Genomic DNA, 13,889 nt, shown 5'->3' on the forward strand with positions numbered 1-13,889 from the left:
CTTGTGGCTCAGGGGTAGAGCACTTCCCTCACATTTGTGAGGCACTGGGTTCGATTCTCAGCACCACATATAAATAAATGAATAAAATAAAGGTCCATTAACAACTAAAAACAATTTATAAAAATAGCAGCTGAAATGTAGCCTGGGTTTTAATATAAGCTTACTGTAACAAAGGAGGCTGGGGCACTAGGGTCACCAGTTCAAAGCCAGCTTCAGCAATTAAAAAAAAAAAATTAGGCAAAACTGAAACTTCGGAGGCAGTGTCCACATTATTGTTTCTTATTTGCAAATGTTTATAAAACACTTTTCTCCAAAGAGTAAGGAAAATGTTTGTATTTTTTTGATGAATTAGCAGACAGACTTTCTTTTATGTGACAATGGGAACCTTAAGGCTTTCCCTTTTCCATTATGGGCTGCCAGAAGGTCAAGTGCAGATCTCCTCTCTGACCTGAGGGAGGCAGTGTGGTCTGGAGAATGAGCAGGAGTGCTGGGGTCACATGATGTAGGCTGAAGCACTCTTGGATAACTCGCTAGACCTCTCTGAACTTTAGTCTCTTCAGTTGTGGAAAAGGGATAAGAAAAATGATGAGGATAACAACTATTTTACAGGACTGGGTGAAACAATGCATTTAAAATATTTTATTATAAAGAAGTCAGGAAAGTTGACGATTAACAGCCTAGGATTTCTATTTTTCCCCCCTCTTCCCTTGCAATAATATGTGCATGTTATCTTTCAAACTTTGCTTTAATATAGCCTTAGTTTTATTATAAACATGTCTCTTAAATTTGCTATGATTCCTCCTCCCCCAGAAGTATGGAACACAAATGACAAAAATCATTCCTAAAAAGCAATCTCTCTAGAGGCAAGAGATCATATCCTTCTCTTGTTTTGTAAAATAACAGTTTACATTAGAAAAACATCAGCTGGAGTTTTTAGTTTTGGTTCCTATGCTAAAGCAAAAGGAGGTGCTTAATATTTTACCATTACTGTTCAAACAAGCTGAACTGTAGGTCAGACTGAGAATGGTCTAGAAAGGAATTTTTTTTTAAATTGGGCTTATACTGATAATGACTGATGATTTTAGTCGTTCATTCATTTTCTCATTTATCCAAGTATACACAGATACCGTATATACTTCGATACTCTGCTGAGCACTGGGTGATCCACACCAACACAGCATCCGCTCTACATGGAAGCTCCTCACAAGGCTGTGTGTGAGGCGGCTGTGTGGGAGAAAAAAAATCACCACATGTGGCAAGGGAGGTGCTAAGTGAGCAGAGGACGCTGTAAAGAGTCCTGTGGACAGTGTGCCCAGGCCTGAGGGAAACAGGAGAGGTGACATTCGAGGAAACTTGGGATTTCTTTAGTCAGCAGTGAAAGAGATGAGTTCTGGTGGAGAAAACACACGATGTGGTCCCTTCTGGTAACGCCAAGTGGTTCCATTTGCTCAGGGAAGAAATGGGTTAGAGAGCTACAAAGACAGGCTGGAATGGAAAGGGGTCAAAGAAGAGCCTGAAGCCTCCAAGTCACTTGGCTTTTTATCTTGAAGGGGAGACAGGCTGGCATCGGGACATCAGAGACATGACAGATCCAATCTGGCTCTTTCAAACATTGCTTGAAATGTCACGTGTTGCTGTGTCTGATGATTACTGAATCCTGTGGATACAGGCTCTGCAAGCAAGGACCATCTATTTGCTGCTGGAGGGATTCAGCTAGAACTTGCAAGAACATAGGCCAACCAGGATGTTATGAAGGGCAATCAAGTTCTGGACCAGGGCTGACCCAAGTGACCTTTAAAGTTCCTTCCCAAGCTGAGGTGCTGGAATTCTAAAGGAAGCCCAGTAGCTAAACTGATGTGAGCTGGGATCTGTGGTTAGGGAGCTTCTGGGCAGCAAATGGGTTAATGCTCAAATAACTTTTATATATGAATTAATGTGCAGAGCTGGGAGCCAAAATCTGTTCCATTAATTTTTCCATCCATTCCAGGAGCAGTTAGGTACACACAGTAAAGTTTATTTTGGTGCATGGTATACTTCACTCCATTAAAAATAAATTAATCAGCAAATTCCTGCCTGGCTCAGCTCTGGTTTATGTAAATAGTGCCCAGCTGTAATGAGTTACAAGGTGTTATTATCTCACACACACAGAGGAGGCTTCACTCTGGAGCTCCGCTTGCAACAAAAGCATCTTAAATAAACCAAGAGAAGGCGGTTTGATTTGTAATGTTTTCACAGAAGTGGGATATACCTCACCCGTATAGAGTTTCTTTATATGACTCATTTTATAGCAAGTTCAGTGAAGGACTTTTGATGGGGGAAGGAGGGGCAAGATGGTTCCCCGCCCCCTTTCTTCATTTTAAGAAAATCCCCCAAGAAATGATCCACACTCCGAGGGAGGAGGGGAACTGGTACTCCAGTGCTCAGACAAGGTGGCTCTGCAGCACATTTTCCAGGGTTGGAAAAGGGATAGAGAGCTTGGCATGGGACTGGGTAGAGGGAAGGTACAATGAGGCCAGGAAGAATGTTCTTTTTGCCCCCATATCTCATATAAGGGGAGGCCCAAGAGAGGAAAGACAGCATATTTTTCACTCCCTTCACTGGGGGTTAACAAAGGGACCTTTGTTCTTGAGGCCTCTTTAAATGACTTAGGATGCCACAAGCCCCCTTGGCCATTAGACCTCTCCAGGCTACCAGAGGATGGCCTGGCAGACTGTGTGTTGGCCAGAGTGACACATCTCTGAGAACCAGAGGCATCAGCAGCAGCAGAGACTATCTGACCTCTCCCCTCTCTCTCTTAACTGAGTTGGGCAGTGCTCCTTAGCCTATGGCATCCATCACCTCATAGAAATTCCTAAAAGATCCTGGAATAAATAAAAGCCATGGCAGAGATAAGTCTCTGTTTCTTTTAATGGCCAACTCAATCCTATGTCTCAAAGCTGGAGGACAGAGTGTGGCTACCCGTCTTGACCCGGCAGCATTGCAAACTGCTCCTAGGCTACAGCAAGCCATTGATAGAGGTATCTCCTTTCTAACCTACCCCAGCCCTTGGTAAGCCTCTAGGAAGAGCTGTCAGTCACAAGTGGTGCTGGAAGGACTTGGGGAGTATGTGCTTCAGGGTGCTCTTTCTTGGGGATCCTCTTGAGGATGTGTCAGAAGAGCTAGGGGTTTTCCCTGTACTATTACCCCCAAGCAGATCAGACTCCAGGGCACACTAAGAGGAAACAACATAAATGGGGCCAGGTATTTGACAGCTGCTGTTCAAAGGTCAGTTCAGGCCACTTTCTGCAGGATCCTGGGCCAAACAGGCACTTTTCTTGCTGAGGTTCCTCAAAGCCAGCTGGCCACCTGTCCGGAGGGACCAGCCTCTCAAAGACCCTCATCATTATAAGTGGGAGCATGGGGCTTCAGGATGCTCTGTGGATTCTTCTCCACCAGAGGGCGCCAGTTCACCTCCCCTGTGAGAAGCAGATCCTCACCGTTCATGGAGTCCAGGTACTGCATCTGCAGCAGGAAGAGCAGGGATCAGAGGACAAGGACAGGTGCTGGACACACAAAAGGTGGCATAATGAACCAGTTTCCTCAAGAAGAGGAAGGGGAGGGAGTCTGGGGCTTCTGACCATCCAACTTTCAGGCCAGGTGACTCTGATTTCCCAGATTATTACTTTAAGGAGATCTGGAGAAACAAGTCTGGGGGAAGAAGCTCCCTGGAAAGATTTTAGGGAATTCCCCAGCACACCTCTGAACTTACACACCCCAGTGACATTTATCCCCCTGCTGCACTCTCCCTACAAAGTTTTTGCAGGCCAGAAAGTCAGTCTGCAACTTACAGAAGTCACCCCATCCAACACTGCTGGGAGAAAAGAATCCCAATTTTACTCCTTCCCTTCTCGGAGATCTATGTTCCCTTGTTTGAGGGGGGACAGAATGTGTACCTTCATGGACATGTGGAAAGATAAAGTTACCTGCACAGAACTGATCACCCAAACTTTTTCTTTTTTCTCTTTTTTGCTAATACATATGCCTTTTGTCTTCCAGAGTGCCCCATCTAGGATGGGTGGGGAAGTCTGACAGAGCCTCACAGTTCTGCTGTTAGGATGGTCATCATCCCAGAAATGCCCCCTGCTGCTCTCCTATAGCTTCACCACTGATCCTCAGTGTTCCTGCTGAAACTGGGGAAGGTGGGGTGGGAACCAAATGCCTATCCTTCTGCTCCCCACAAATGACAGATGTTCTGACATTTGGAGAAAGTGATCATGTCCACTCTGGGCTTTCTTCTAACTAACTTCTTATTAACCTCCAGCCCATTTGGCACTCGGAGGGTGAGCTCCAGTTGCCACTGCCCTGAGCAATGCCATGCCCCTGAATGCTTTTAGACCTGCCCAAGGACTCCAGGTGCACAACCCTCCATGTGGAGAAGGAACATCTATGATGCAGGCAAACAGAAGGAGCTTCAGGGGAAAGGGTGAGGCAGTTCTGCAAAAGACAGATGGGCTAATGAGGAGGTGAAAGCATCTCTGGAGGAGTCCCTGGCTGCCTGCTAGTAAGGAGGGCTGCAGATGGGAAATGCTTCCAAGTGGACAGCAACATCTCCTGTGAGAACTGGATCACAGCAAGAAGCACCACTATATCTAGACAGATGTGGCTTCCTTGGGGGAAAAAGAAGACCAGGAGCTTCATCTTAAGCCTAGGATTATATCCCTCTTCCAAGAACTTATCACTCTTATTGACTCATCTTCAGACTGCTGAACCTTGAACTCAACCCCAGCCTCTTGATATACTTCAGGTCTAGAATTTCACATGTCCTATGTCTTTTTCCAGGGCAAGAAGCTCAACTGAACTGCCATCTTTCCTAAAGTCCACTCCTCTTTCTAGTGACTACATTTCTGCCCCTAAGCTACCACTGCCTATCTTCTGAGTTGTAAACCTCCACATGACCCACACTGGTTACCAAGCAGCACCAGGAATAGGACTGGAGTCTGCTCAAGGTTCAGCTTCCTGATTTTCCTTGATCCACCTGGACAGAACACACCTCTCTCTTGGTCCTTCCCCAACACTCTGTCTACCTGGATCACAGGGCAGACTGACTCACTCCAGGACTAGCCATGTGCCTGACTGGCTCCTCAAATGCAGGACTAGGCCTAGTTAATCTGCTCTCCCAGCAATAGGGCCTGGCATGGCAAGTGCTCAAAGGCTTGCTGACAGAACTGGGTCCCCATCAAAGTTCCCTGCTTTCCTAAGGGCCCCATCACTGTTTTTCTGACTCTCACTGGGGCTATATAATAACTTCTATATAGGGATATTGGTTGTAACAACCCCTTCTTCGGGGTCCCTGGAGAGGTCCCAGCTGTGCCTTTGTTGTGTGTGGCCTCTGGCATATGCCCACCATGGCAGATGGAAAAGTTGGGTGGGTCTCTCAGAAAACAGCATTTGCTTTGCCAATTGCTACTCCTGTCTGAGGGCGAGTCCAGTTAACAGTGAGAGTCTCAGAATTCTCCGTGGGTGGAGCACTCTGGCCCCAGTGCCTTCTCCCTGGCTCTGACAGATTTGAATAGTCAAACAGAAGTTCTGGCTTCTGGGGTTCTCTACCCTCTGAGTCTGAAGAGCCTCAATATGTCACCTTTCCAGCAATCAACTAGGTAGTCCTATTGGCCATGACTGCAAAAGAGCCGATAGCCCTTCCTTTTCCCGACTGTTGGAGGTTTGAAGACCGTGGATACAGGTGAACCAGAGAACAACTGGGTGAGGCCCCTTCAGCCCCAGGGCCAGGTCCATGAAGCAGAGGTGTGACTCATGGGCAGCCAAGCTGATGAGCTGTCTGCAGCAGCTGAGGCCTTTAGTGGTGACATGAATCACCCAGCTTGGGGTCTGAGGCCAACTGTGTAAGCTGACTCACTGGGAGACCCTGGAAAAGCCTCCAAGTTCTCCTGCTGACACTCGGCCTACTCATCTAGAAAGTTTGAGTTTCTCATCTTTATAGAATTTGGGGACAGGGAGATCAAGGAGTTAATTCTCCATGGGGTTGAGAAAGCTGTGTAGTAATACAGTCCTTGCAGTGGAGCTTCTCCTAGAAGCTCTGGTGTCAGGGAGCCCTGGGGAGCTAGAGAGATGAGGACTTGAAGTGGGGAGACCCTGCTAGACAGTGAACAGCAGCCAGTGGGAAGATTCTGGGGGTGTATCTGTGGAATACTGCTTAGAACCTGGTCCTGCAAGTCAGGAAATGCATCCTGGGCTCTAAGTGGATATAGAAGGGGGCTACATAGGTGGGCCAATATGCCCCATGCTTGTATGTATCTTTCAGGACTCCGTGAGCCCAGCATTTAGTATAGTACCTGGCACATAGTAGGCAATGCAATGTGTAGAGTATGGATAACAACTACAATTTTCTGAAAGCAGGAAGTTACTCAGTGTCCTTCCTTCTCTATTATATTCCCTGGGTCCTTGGCCTAGTTCACAGCTAGACACACAGAGGATGCTGGCTCTTACTCGGTGCCTGCTGCTTACATGATCAAATCAGAATTCCTGCAGACAGGTCTCTGGCAACTCAGCCTCCCATGTTTCCCTAAAAGTCTAGCACCCATAACCTCAAGATGACCCACTTTTCAAAAGATTCTGCTGGGGAGTAAAGGGCACCCACCTGTTTCCTCACATATTCTACCAGCAATTCAAGCTGTCTGGGGTCTTCACATTTCTGGTTGAAGAAGGTTCTCCAGAGGGCAGCAGCCAACCCATGATCATCTGAAAGGATCCCCTGGAACACAGAGTATAACAACTAGTCTTCCAGAGAGTACTGCAGGGCCATGATACAAAAACTGGGGATATTGTGAACACAAGAAAAAACAAAGAACTGGTTCAGAAGGACCTCACAGAGACAGTGAGGGGGAAATGAGGCAGCTGCACCACAGAGCTGGAAAGGGTCTTACAAGAGCATTCAGTCCAACTTCTTCACTTTACACAGAGGAAAAACCTGGGGCCCAGAGGGTACAGGCTGAGGTGATGCAGAGCTGGGACTCACATTTGATTGACCCTCCCAGCACAACAACTCACCATGCCTGGCCCAGCCAATGACTGAGAGGCCAAGAAGAGAAATGGTAGCAGCAGTGCCTGTGCTGCTGCTCACAGCATGGCTGACAGTGTTTTGAGTGTTTTCCCAGGAATGGAAGTGGGTGTGGACTACACCTTCTTGCTTGGTCCAAGGGCACCCATCTATGAGGGTTCTTTCAAGGGAGCCAGGAACCTTGCCTTCACTGTCACTCACCTCTGGGTTGGCCTTGACTGGCCCAGCCTCTCCCTAAGTAGAGGAACAGGCTGTTCAGCAGGATTGCCATGGGCCACAGAGGGCCACCAAGGGCAATGTGCAGAGCCTGAATCTGTATATGCCTGAGACTGCCTCTCCTGACACAGAGAATTCTGCTGGGAAGCCCAAATATCACAGAGGCTAACTAGAGACATTTTCTAGCTTAGATCTCTCAGGGAGGGAGGGATGGAGGTGACTGAGGGAAAGGTCCTGGGAAATTGCTCTGTCTGTGGGCCAAAATAGTGTGTGGAACTGAAGTGCTGACTTGGAGTTGGAAGGCTGGATCAAGTCCTAGTTCTGCCATGCCAAGCTCAATGGTGATGGTTAAACCTGAGCCTCATACTTCTCAGCTATTAAAGAGATGAAAATACTTGCTCTACTTACAGCATCTTTGAATTATAAGATAATGTGCCAGGCATGGTGGTGCTCACCTGTAATCCCAACAACATGAGAGGCTAAGGCAGAAGGAGCTCAAGTTCCAGGCTAGCCTCAGCAACCTAGTGAGACTCCATCTCAAAAAAAAAAAAGGACTGAGGACATAGCTCAGTGGTAGAACACCTCTAGTTCAATCCCTTGTAACAAAAAAAGTTTTTAAATAAAAATAAGATAATGTAAAGGCATTTTTTAAAGTATAATATGTTGAATACAAGCACTTAGAAGCATGCTGTAGCTGGCAGCTGTGGATACAGTCAAGACAACAGCAGGATCTGAAGCCAGACTGCCAGAGTTCAAATGTAGCTCTGAAGCTGGGTGCAGAGTCACACACCTGTAATCCCAGCACTCAGGAGGCTGAGGAGGGAGGATCACTTAAGCTCAGAAGTTTGAGGCCAGTCTGGACAACATAGCAAGACCCTTTCTCAAGAAAAGAAAAAAATAAAGCTAGCTCTGTAATTTTTTTTTTTTTAGTTGTTGATGGGCCTTTTATTTTATTCTTTTATTTATATGTGGTGCTGAGAATTGAACCCAATGCCTCACACATGTGAGGCAAGTGTTCTATCACTGAGCCACAATTCCACCCCTAGCTGTTACTTGATGGCTGTGTGGCCTCTGAAAAGTCATTAACCTTTCCTGAGCCTCAGTTCTCATGAGTAAACAAGAATAATCCCCTTCCTGAGCCTCAGTTTCTCATGAATTAAACAAGAATAATTCTCATCTCATAGAGCTACTGTAAGCATTAAAAGACAATACCTGTGAAAGGCTCTGTAAGTGGTAAACATTGCAAAGACCCAGGAGCACTTGTTCCATTTTATTTGATGGTCTGGTCTCTAGGGCACTGTGGTATTTGAGGTCTGGTTCCAGGCCTGCTGCCAGGAAGGGCCATGTTCAGTGTGGGAAGGTGACAATTTGGTGGAAAAGTATTCCACCTGCTCCAGACACCCTCTACTAAATACCTCACAGTCCCACAGCTGAAGATTGTCCTGGCAACAGGGCTGAGTCAGGAAAACACGCTTCTTCTGGCAGATGGCAATAGGGACCCAGGACAAGCTTAGGCACATCACCATTCTCCAAGCTATTTGCTAACACAACACCCTGCCTTTGTCTAGAGTGCCCTGGGCACAGGCTAGAGTGTTGCTGGCAGAGAACCACATGCGTAATATGTGAAAAACTGAGAATGGGAGTGGGTATCACAGGGACTTGAAGAATTTGCAGAGCCCAGGACAGGAAGATCCTGGCAGCCATGGCCTGCTACAAACAGGCAGCCTCAATTGGTATGCAAGAAGGCTGGGGAAGAGAAAATCCATAAGCAGGAATTTCTGAGCAATTTGAGGAAGACTCAGGACTTGATAACAGTGCCAACAACCTGACTCTTCCAGATCGTCAGGGTTCCTTCATGCAGACGGCTCTTAATGAGTACATATGACATGTAGCACAGATACTATTACCCCCATGTAAAAGATAAGTACTGAGGCTCAAGAGTTAGTTAGCTAATTGGTGATGGAAGTAGATCCAGCTAGCACTGCTGAGGTCAGTGCTGCTGCCTCACTCTAGGCATGATGTAGTACCTGGCACACAGTGCAAGTGATCAGAAAATAGCTGATCACCCACAGGACTGCTAGTAACTCAGTAAAAACAAATGGGAGACTGGCCTGGGAGTGTAAATTTCAAATAAAGGAAGCAGAAAAGGAAAAGGGGTGCTTAGGAGCTAAGCATTTGGTTGCACAATTTTCCTCATGACTTCTTTCCCTCACAATACAAAGAGAGCATCCCTTCAGGAAATTAAGATACCCTGGTGGAAAGAAACTGAGAGGAAGTCAAGGGGCTGTCCTGGCACTAGTGGATCTGGTTACAGTGATGGGTTTAGAGCGGCAGAGTTTCACTTGGATGAGACTGATTTAACACTACTGTGCACTTAGCATGATACTAAGAACAGAGTCAAAGTAACCTGGGCTCAGCTCTCAGGGAGCCTGCAATCTTAGTGGGAGGGGAGGGACAAAGCTAGTGCACATCAAACAGCTGCACAGAACGAAGTTGGAAAGAGTGAACAAATGCTAAGCTGCATGGTAGACCCCAACCTATGGACTGCACAGGACCTCCTTATTCTTCAGCCTTAGATCTCTGATGACTCCTCATTCCCCTGTTATTCTCTATCACTGCATTCTATTTGTAATTAGACATTTATTTACTTGTTTACTTGTTGCTTGTTTACTGTCTGCTTGTCTCTCAGTAATAAGGTAATTTTTGTAGGAAAGAGACCATGTTTACTTGATTCACCAATGTATTCCCAGTGCATGGTAGACACCCAATAAACACATGCTAAATGGACAGGAATGTTGAAATGTGGAGTCAAAGCACCAGAGATCTAAAAAGGTCAGGGAAAGTTGTGGAGACATGAGCTTTAAAGAATGGGGAAAATGTAGACAGCTGCAGGACACTGTAAGCAAGAGAGAACATTAGTGCATTAAATATACACACAGGGCTGGATGTGGTAGAACACACCTGTAATTTCAGCCACTCAGGAGGCTGAGGCAGGAGGATGAAAGTCTGAGGTCAGCCTGAGCAACTTGGCTGGCTTCAAATGCTGTCTCAAAAGAAAATTAAATTTAAAAAGGAGAGGATGGCATGGTGGCCTACAGTTATAATCCCAGTGACTTGGAAGGCTGGATCACAAATTTGAGGTCAACTTGAACAACTTAGTGAGACCTGTCTCAAAATAAAATTTTGTGTGTGTGTGTGTGTGTGTGTGTGTGTAACACAGACACACACACATATGTATTTATACATACACACATATATAATATAGTGTGTGTGTGTGTATATATATATATATATATATATATATATATATATATATATATATTTATATTTAAAGGGCTGGGCTCAGTGACCCATGCCTATAATTCTAGCTCAGGAGGATGAGACAGAAGGACCCAAAATTCCAGGCTAGCCTCAGCAACTTAGCAAAGCCCTCAGCAACTTTGTGAGACCTGGGGTGGAGTACACTGGGTTCAATCCCCAGCAGTGCACCAAAAAAATTAAAAAAAAAAAAAAAAAGCACCGCAGGTAACTTGTGATCTGGTGTGTTCAGGTAAAATGGTCCTACCAGAATGGACTGGAACAGATACCATTCAGTGCATTTTTATTAATGCTGATGAATGAACTAATATATATATATATATATATATATATATATATATATATATATATATATATATATATAGAGAGAGAGAGAGAGAGAGAGAGAGAGAGAGAGAGAGAGAGAGTTCTGGCATCAGAATGCATCTAATTTAGCAACCAATATGTACCAGGTGCAGTGATACACACTTGTACCTCAGAAACTCAGGAGTCTAAAGAAGGAGGATGGCAAGAAGTCAGGCCCTGCCCTAGCAACTAAGCAAGACCCTGTCTCAAAACAAAAAAATAAAAAGATTGAGGATGTAGCCAAAAAAAAAAAAGCAACTAATATGCACAGATAAGCAATGTTTCTCAATTCTCATATCAAAGCTCATATTAAACTAGAGATGTGTATGGTATGTAGTCTAAATTGCTCTCTTATAACTGAGGATAGCTAGTAGGTTGGGAATCTGGAGACCCTAATTTAAATTTTAACTAGTCCCATGATCTGAAGCAAGTCATTTAACTTAATTTGGGGACAAGTTTATCTTCTGGCTTTCATTACTGTCTTTCTGATAACACTTCACGAAGCCTGAACTCCACTGCCTCATGTTCACCCCTTTGTGCATTTCCTCCCCTCTTTACTGCTCACCTACTGCAATGCCAAGCACTACTCTGGCAACAGAAATATACACAGTAGGCACTGCTACCTCCCAGAAGAAAATCTACACCCAGCCAGGGTGACAGTTACTGCTAATATAGTAAGAGCTGTGAGAGTCCAGGGAGGGCTGAATGAGCTAAGCCTGGTGAAGGTCAGGGATCACTTCCTAGGAGAGGTGATGCTTGCATTAAATCTGGAGGTAATGAGTACACTGAGTACAAAGACATGTGGTTATTCCCCCTCCCCACCAAAAAAAAAAAAAGGTCTGGTGAATCCTGGTGGTATGTATACAGGTGCTCATTCTCTGTCTTTTAACTTTTCTGTGGGGGTGGATGATGGGAGATGAGCTAGACACTACAACATGGATGAACCTTGAAGACATTATGCTAAATGAAACAAGTCAGGCACAAAAGGACAAATACAGTGAAATTCTATTTACATGAGGATCCTAGAGTGCTCCAATTCACAGAGACAAAAAGTAAAACTGTTGCCAAGGGATGGAGGAAAGAGGGTATAGAGGAATCAGTGTTCAGAGCACAACAAGACAAATATACTTACAGCCACTATTCTGAACGTTTAAAATTGTTAAAATGGAAAATTTTATATTATGTATATTTTATAGTAAAAAAAGATGAGATAGAGTTAAATGTTCTGATATGGAAGGATTCCCAAGATACATGGTTCAGTAAAAAAAAGTAAGCTGAAGAATAGTGTACAGAGTGTAACTCTCCATTTGCATAAAGGAGAAAAAATATGTTTATTTATGCACAGATAATATCTAGAAGGACATCCAAAAAGCTATTAATAATATTAGTTTTCCTCTGGGGCAGAGAAAAGGGCAAAAGAGAAAATGGGGCCTTCTATTTATATTTCAACCACTTATGTAGAATTTCACAAACTTTTTAAATGAATATGTACTACTTTTATAATTAAAGGGAAAAAAAGTACGTAATTTGCCTGGCTATCATGCTACCTACATGTGAATGTCCCTCTCTCCGGGAGCAAATGGGGCTGAGACAGTGTCTGACTTGCCAGTGTCTATCTATCCAATACCCAGCAGGCACTCAAGCACTGACTACTTTAAGATGTGACCACATTATTTAGTGCTGTCTTTTCCAAGCACTGGTGAACCAGTCAATGAGATGAAGAAATAGATAATAAGCCATAACGACAGGCAGTAAAGATGGTCCTGAAGCTTCCTTCAGATCAAAAGCCTTTGTTAGGGAAGGCCACTGTTCTGCCCAAGACCTGACATGTGATCTTACCTCATCATATCCCAAGATTGCTGCATAGAAATTATTTGTCATGAGGATCATGTTCTTCTTCAGGACATAGGAATTAACCTACAAAAACAAAGGGCAAAAACAAAATAGATGAAAGAAAGGAAAAAAGCCAAAAAGTATGACCTTAGGCTCTTTGCTATCACAGACTGTTAGTAGAACAAAGAGAAAGATATCTTAAGTCTAACTGCCAGTCCAGTCCCAATACCTTTTGTCTATCAGAATTCTCAATTCGCCAACTTTTTTTTTTTTAGGTTTTATGTCAAACTACACAAAGCAATCAGTTTGATGAACTGATCAAACTACACATCTGGTTTTATGTTAGATAATATGAACATGATATATAAGAAATGGTGTCTTAATTGGATGAACATAGTCTACTATGGAAAAAGAGCATATAAAACAACACCACCACCACTGCAACCTGTTGTCTCAAACCTTACTCAAAATGTGCTAAGAGAGAAATGAATTTCAGAGCAATGACTTCTTGTTGGGAATGAGTGCTCCAGGAAGTAACACTTAAGTGGACCTGGGACAAGGTCTGACAGGCATGACAGGAGGCAGAGGAGAGGGGCCATTCAAGACAGGAAGAACACAAAAGAAAAAAAAAAAAAAGACAGGGAGAACAAGGTGTGCAGAGGTGAGCAGCAGGAAAAAGAATACCTGGGAGTGTCGAGGAAGGGGAATGGGCAGAAACACTGGAAAAGTATGTTGGTACCTGGTTAGGAAATGTCTCAAGGGCTGCTCAGAAGAGCTTGTCATAATGAAAGACAAAAAGAAGGAAGCTGTCAGAGGTGGGAAGAGGAGGGAGAAAGGCATGACTGTGAGATGGTGAGGAGCACCGAGGGCCTCTGAGGATGTGGAGAGGAACGAAGAATGAGATGGGCAACTTGGAAGCAGTAAGACTAATGCTGAGAGACTGTTTTAGAAAGGCAATTCTTGGGATTGTAGAGACACTCAGAGAATTAGGGAATAGTCAAGGGCACCTTCAGAGCCTGGAGTTCACTGGATGTTTTGACCTTCAGGCAGTAAGTAATACGCTTCAGGGCAAGGTCCAAGTTTTAGTCTTCTCTGGGATCCCAGCAGAAAGCTCTTGTAGTAT

General features: G+C 44.6%; 1 protein-coding gene across 3 annotated transcripts in view; it reads right to left on the reverse strand.

Annotated features, from left to right (window-relative positions):
• Positions 1-1,993: 1,993 nt before the first annotated feature.
• The window catches only part of Uqcc1 (ubiquinol-cytochrome c reductase complex assembly factor 1), a 93,902-nt gene continuing 82,006 nt past the window's right edge, over positions 1,994-13,889 (reverse strand). For 2 of the 3 annotated variants that reach the window (XM_026383167.2, XM_026383170.2), the window contains exons 8-10: positions 12,773-12,850; positions 6,635-6,748; positions 1,994-3,501 (exon numbers count right to left, since the gene is read on the reverse strand). In XM_026383167.2, coding sequence (XP_026238952.1) covers positions 3,367-3,501; positions 6,635-6,748; positions 12,773-12,850 — 327 coding nt within the window. In that variant the 3' untranslated portion in view covers positions 1,994-3,366. The remainder of the gene's footprint in view (positions 3,502-6,634; positions 6,749-12,772; positions 12,851-13,889) is intronic. The other variant, XM_026383169.2, reaches the window with a different exon arrangement.

This window comes from Urocitellus parryii, chromosome 6, assembly GCF_045843805.1.
Source record: "Urocitellus parryii isolate mUroPar1 chromosome 6, mUroPar1.hap1, whole genome shotgun sequence".
NCBI lineage: Eukaryota > Metazoa > Chordata > Mammalia > Rodentia > Sciuridae > Urocitellus > Urocitellus parryii.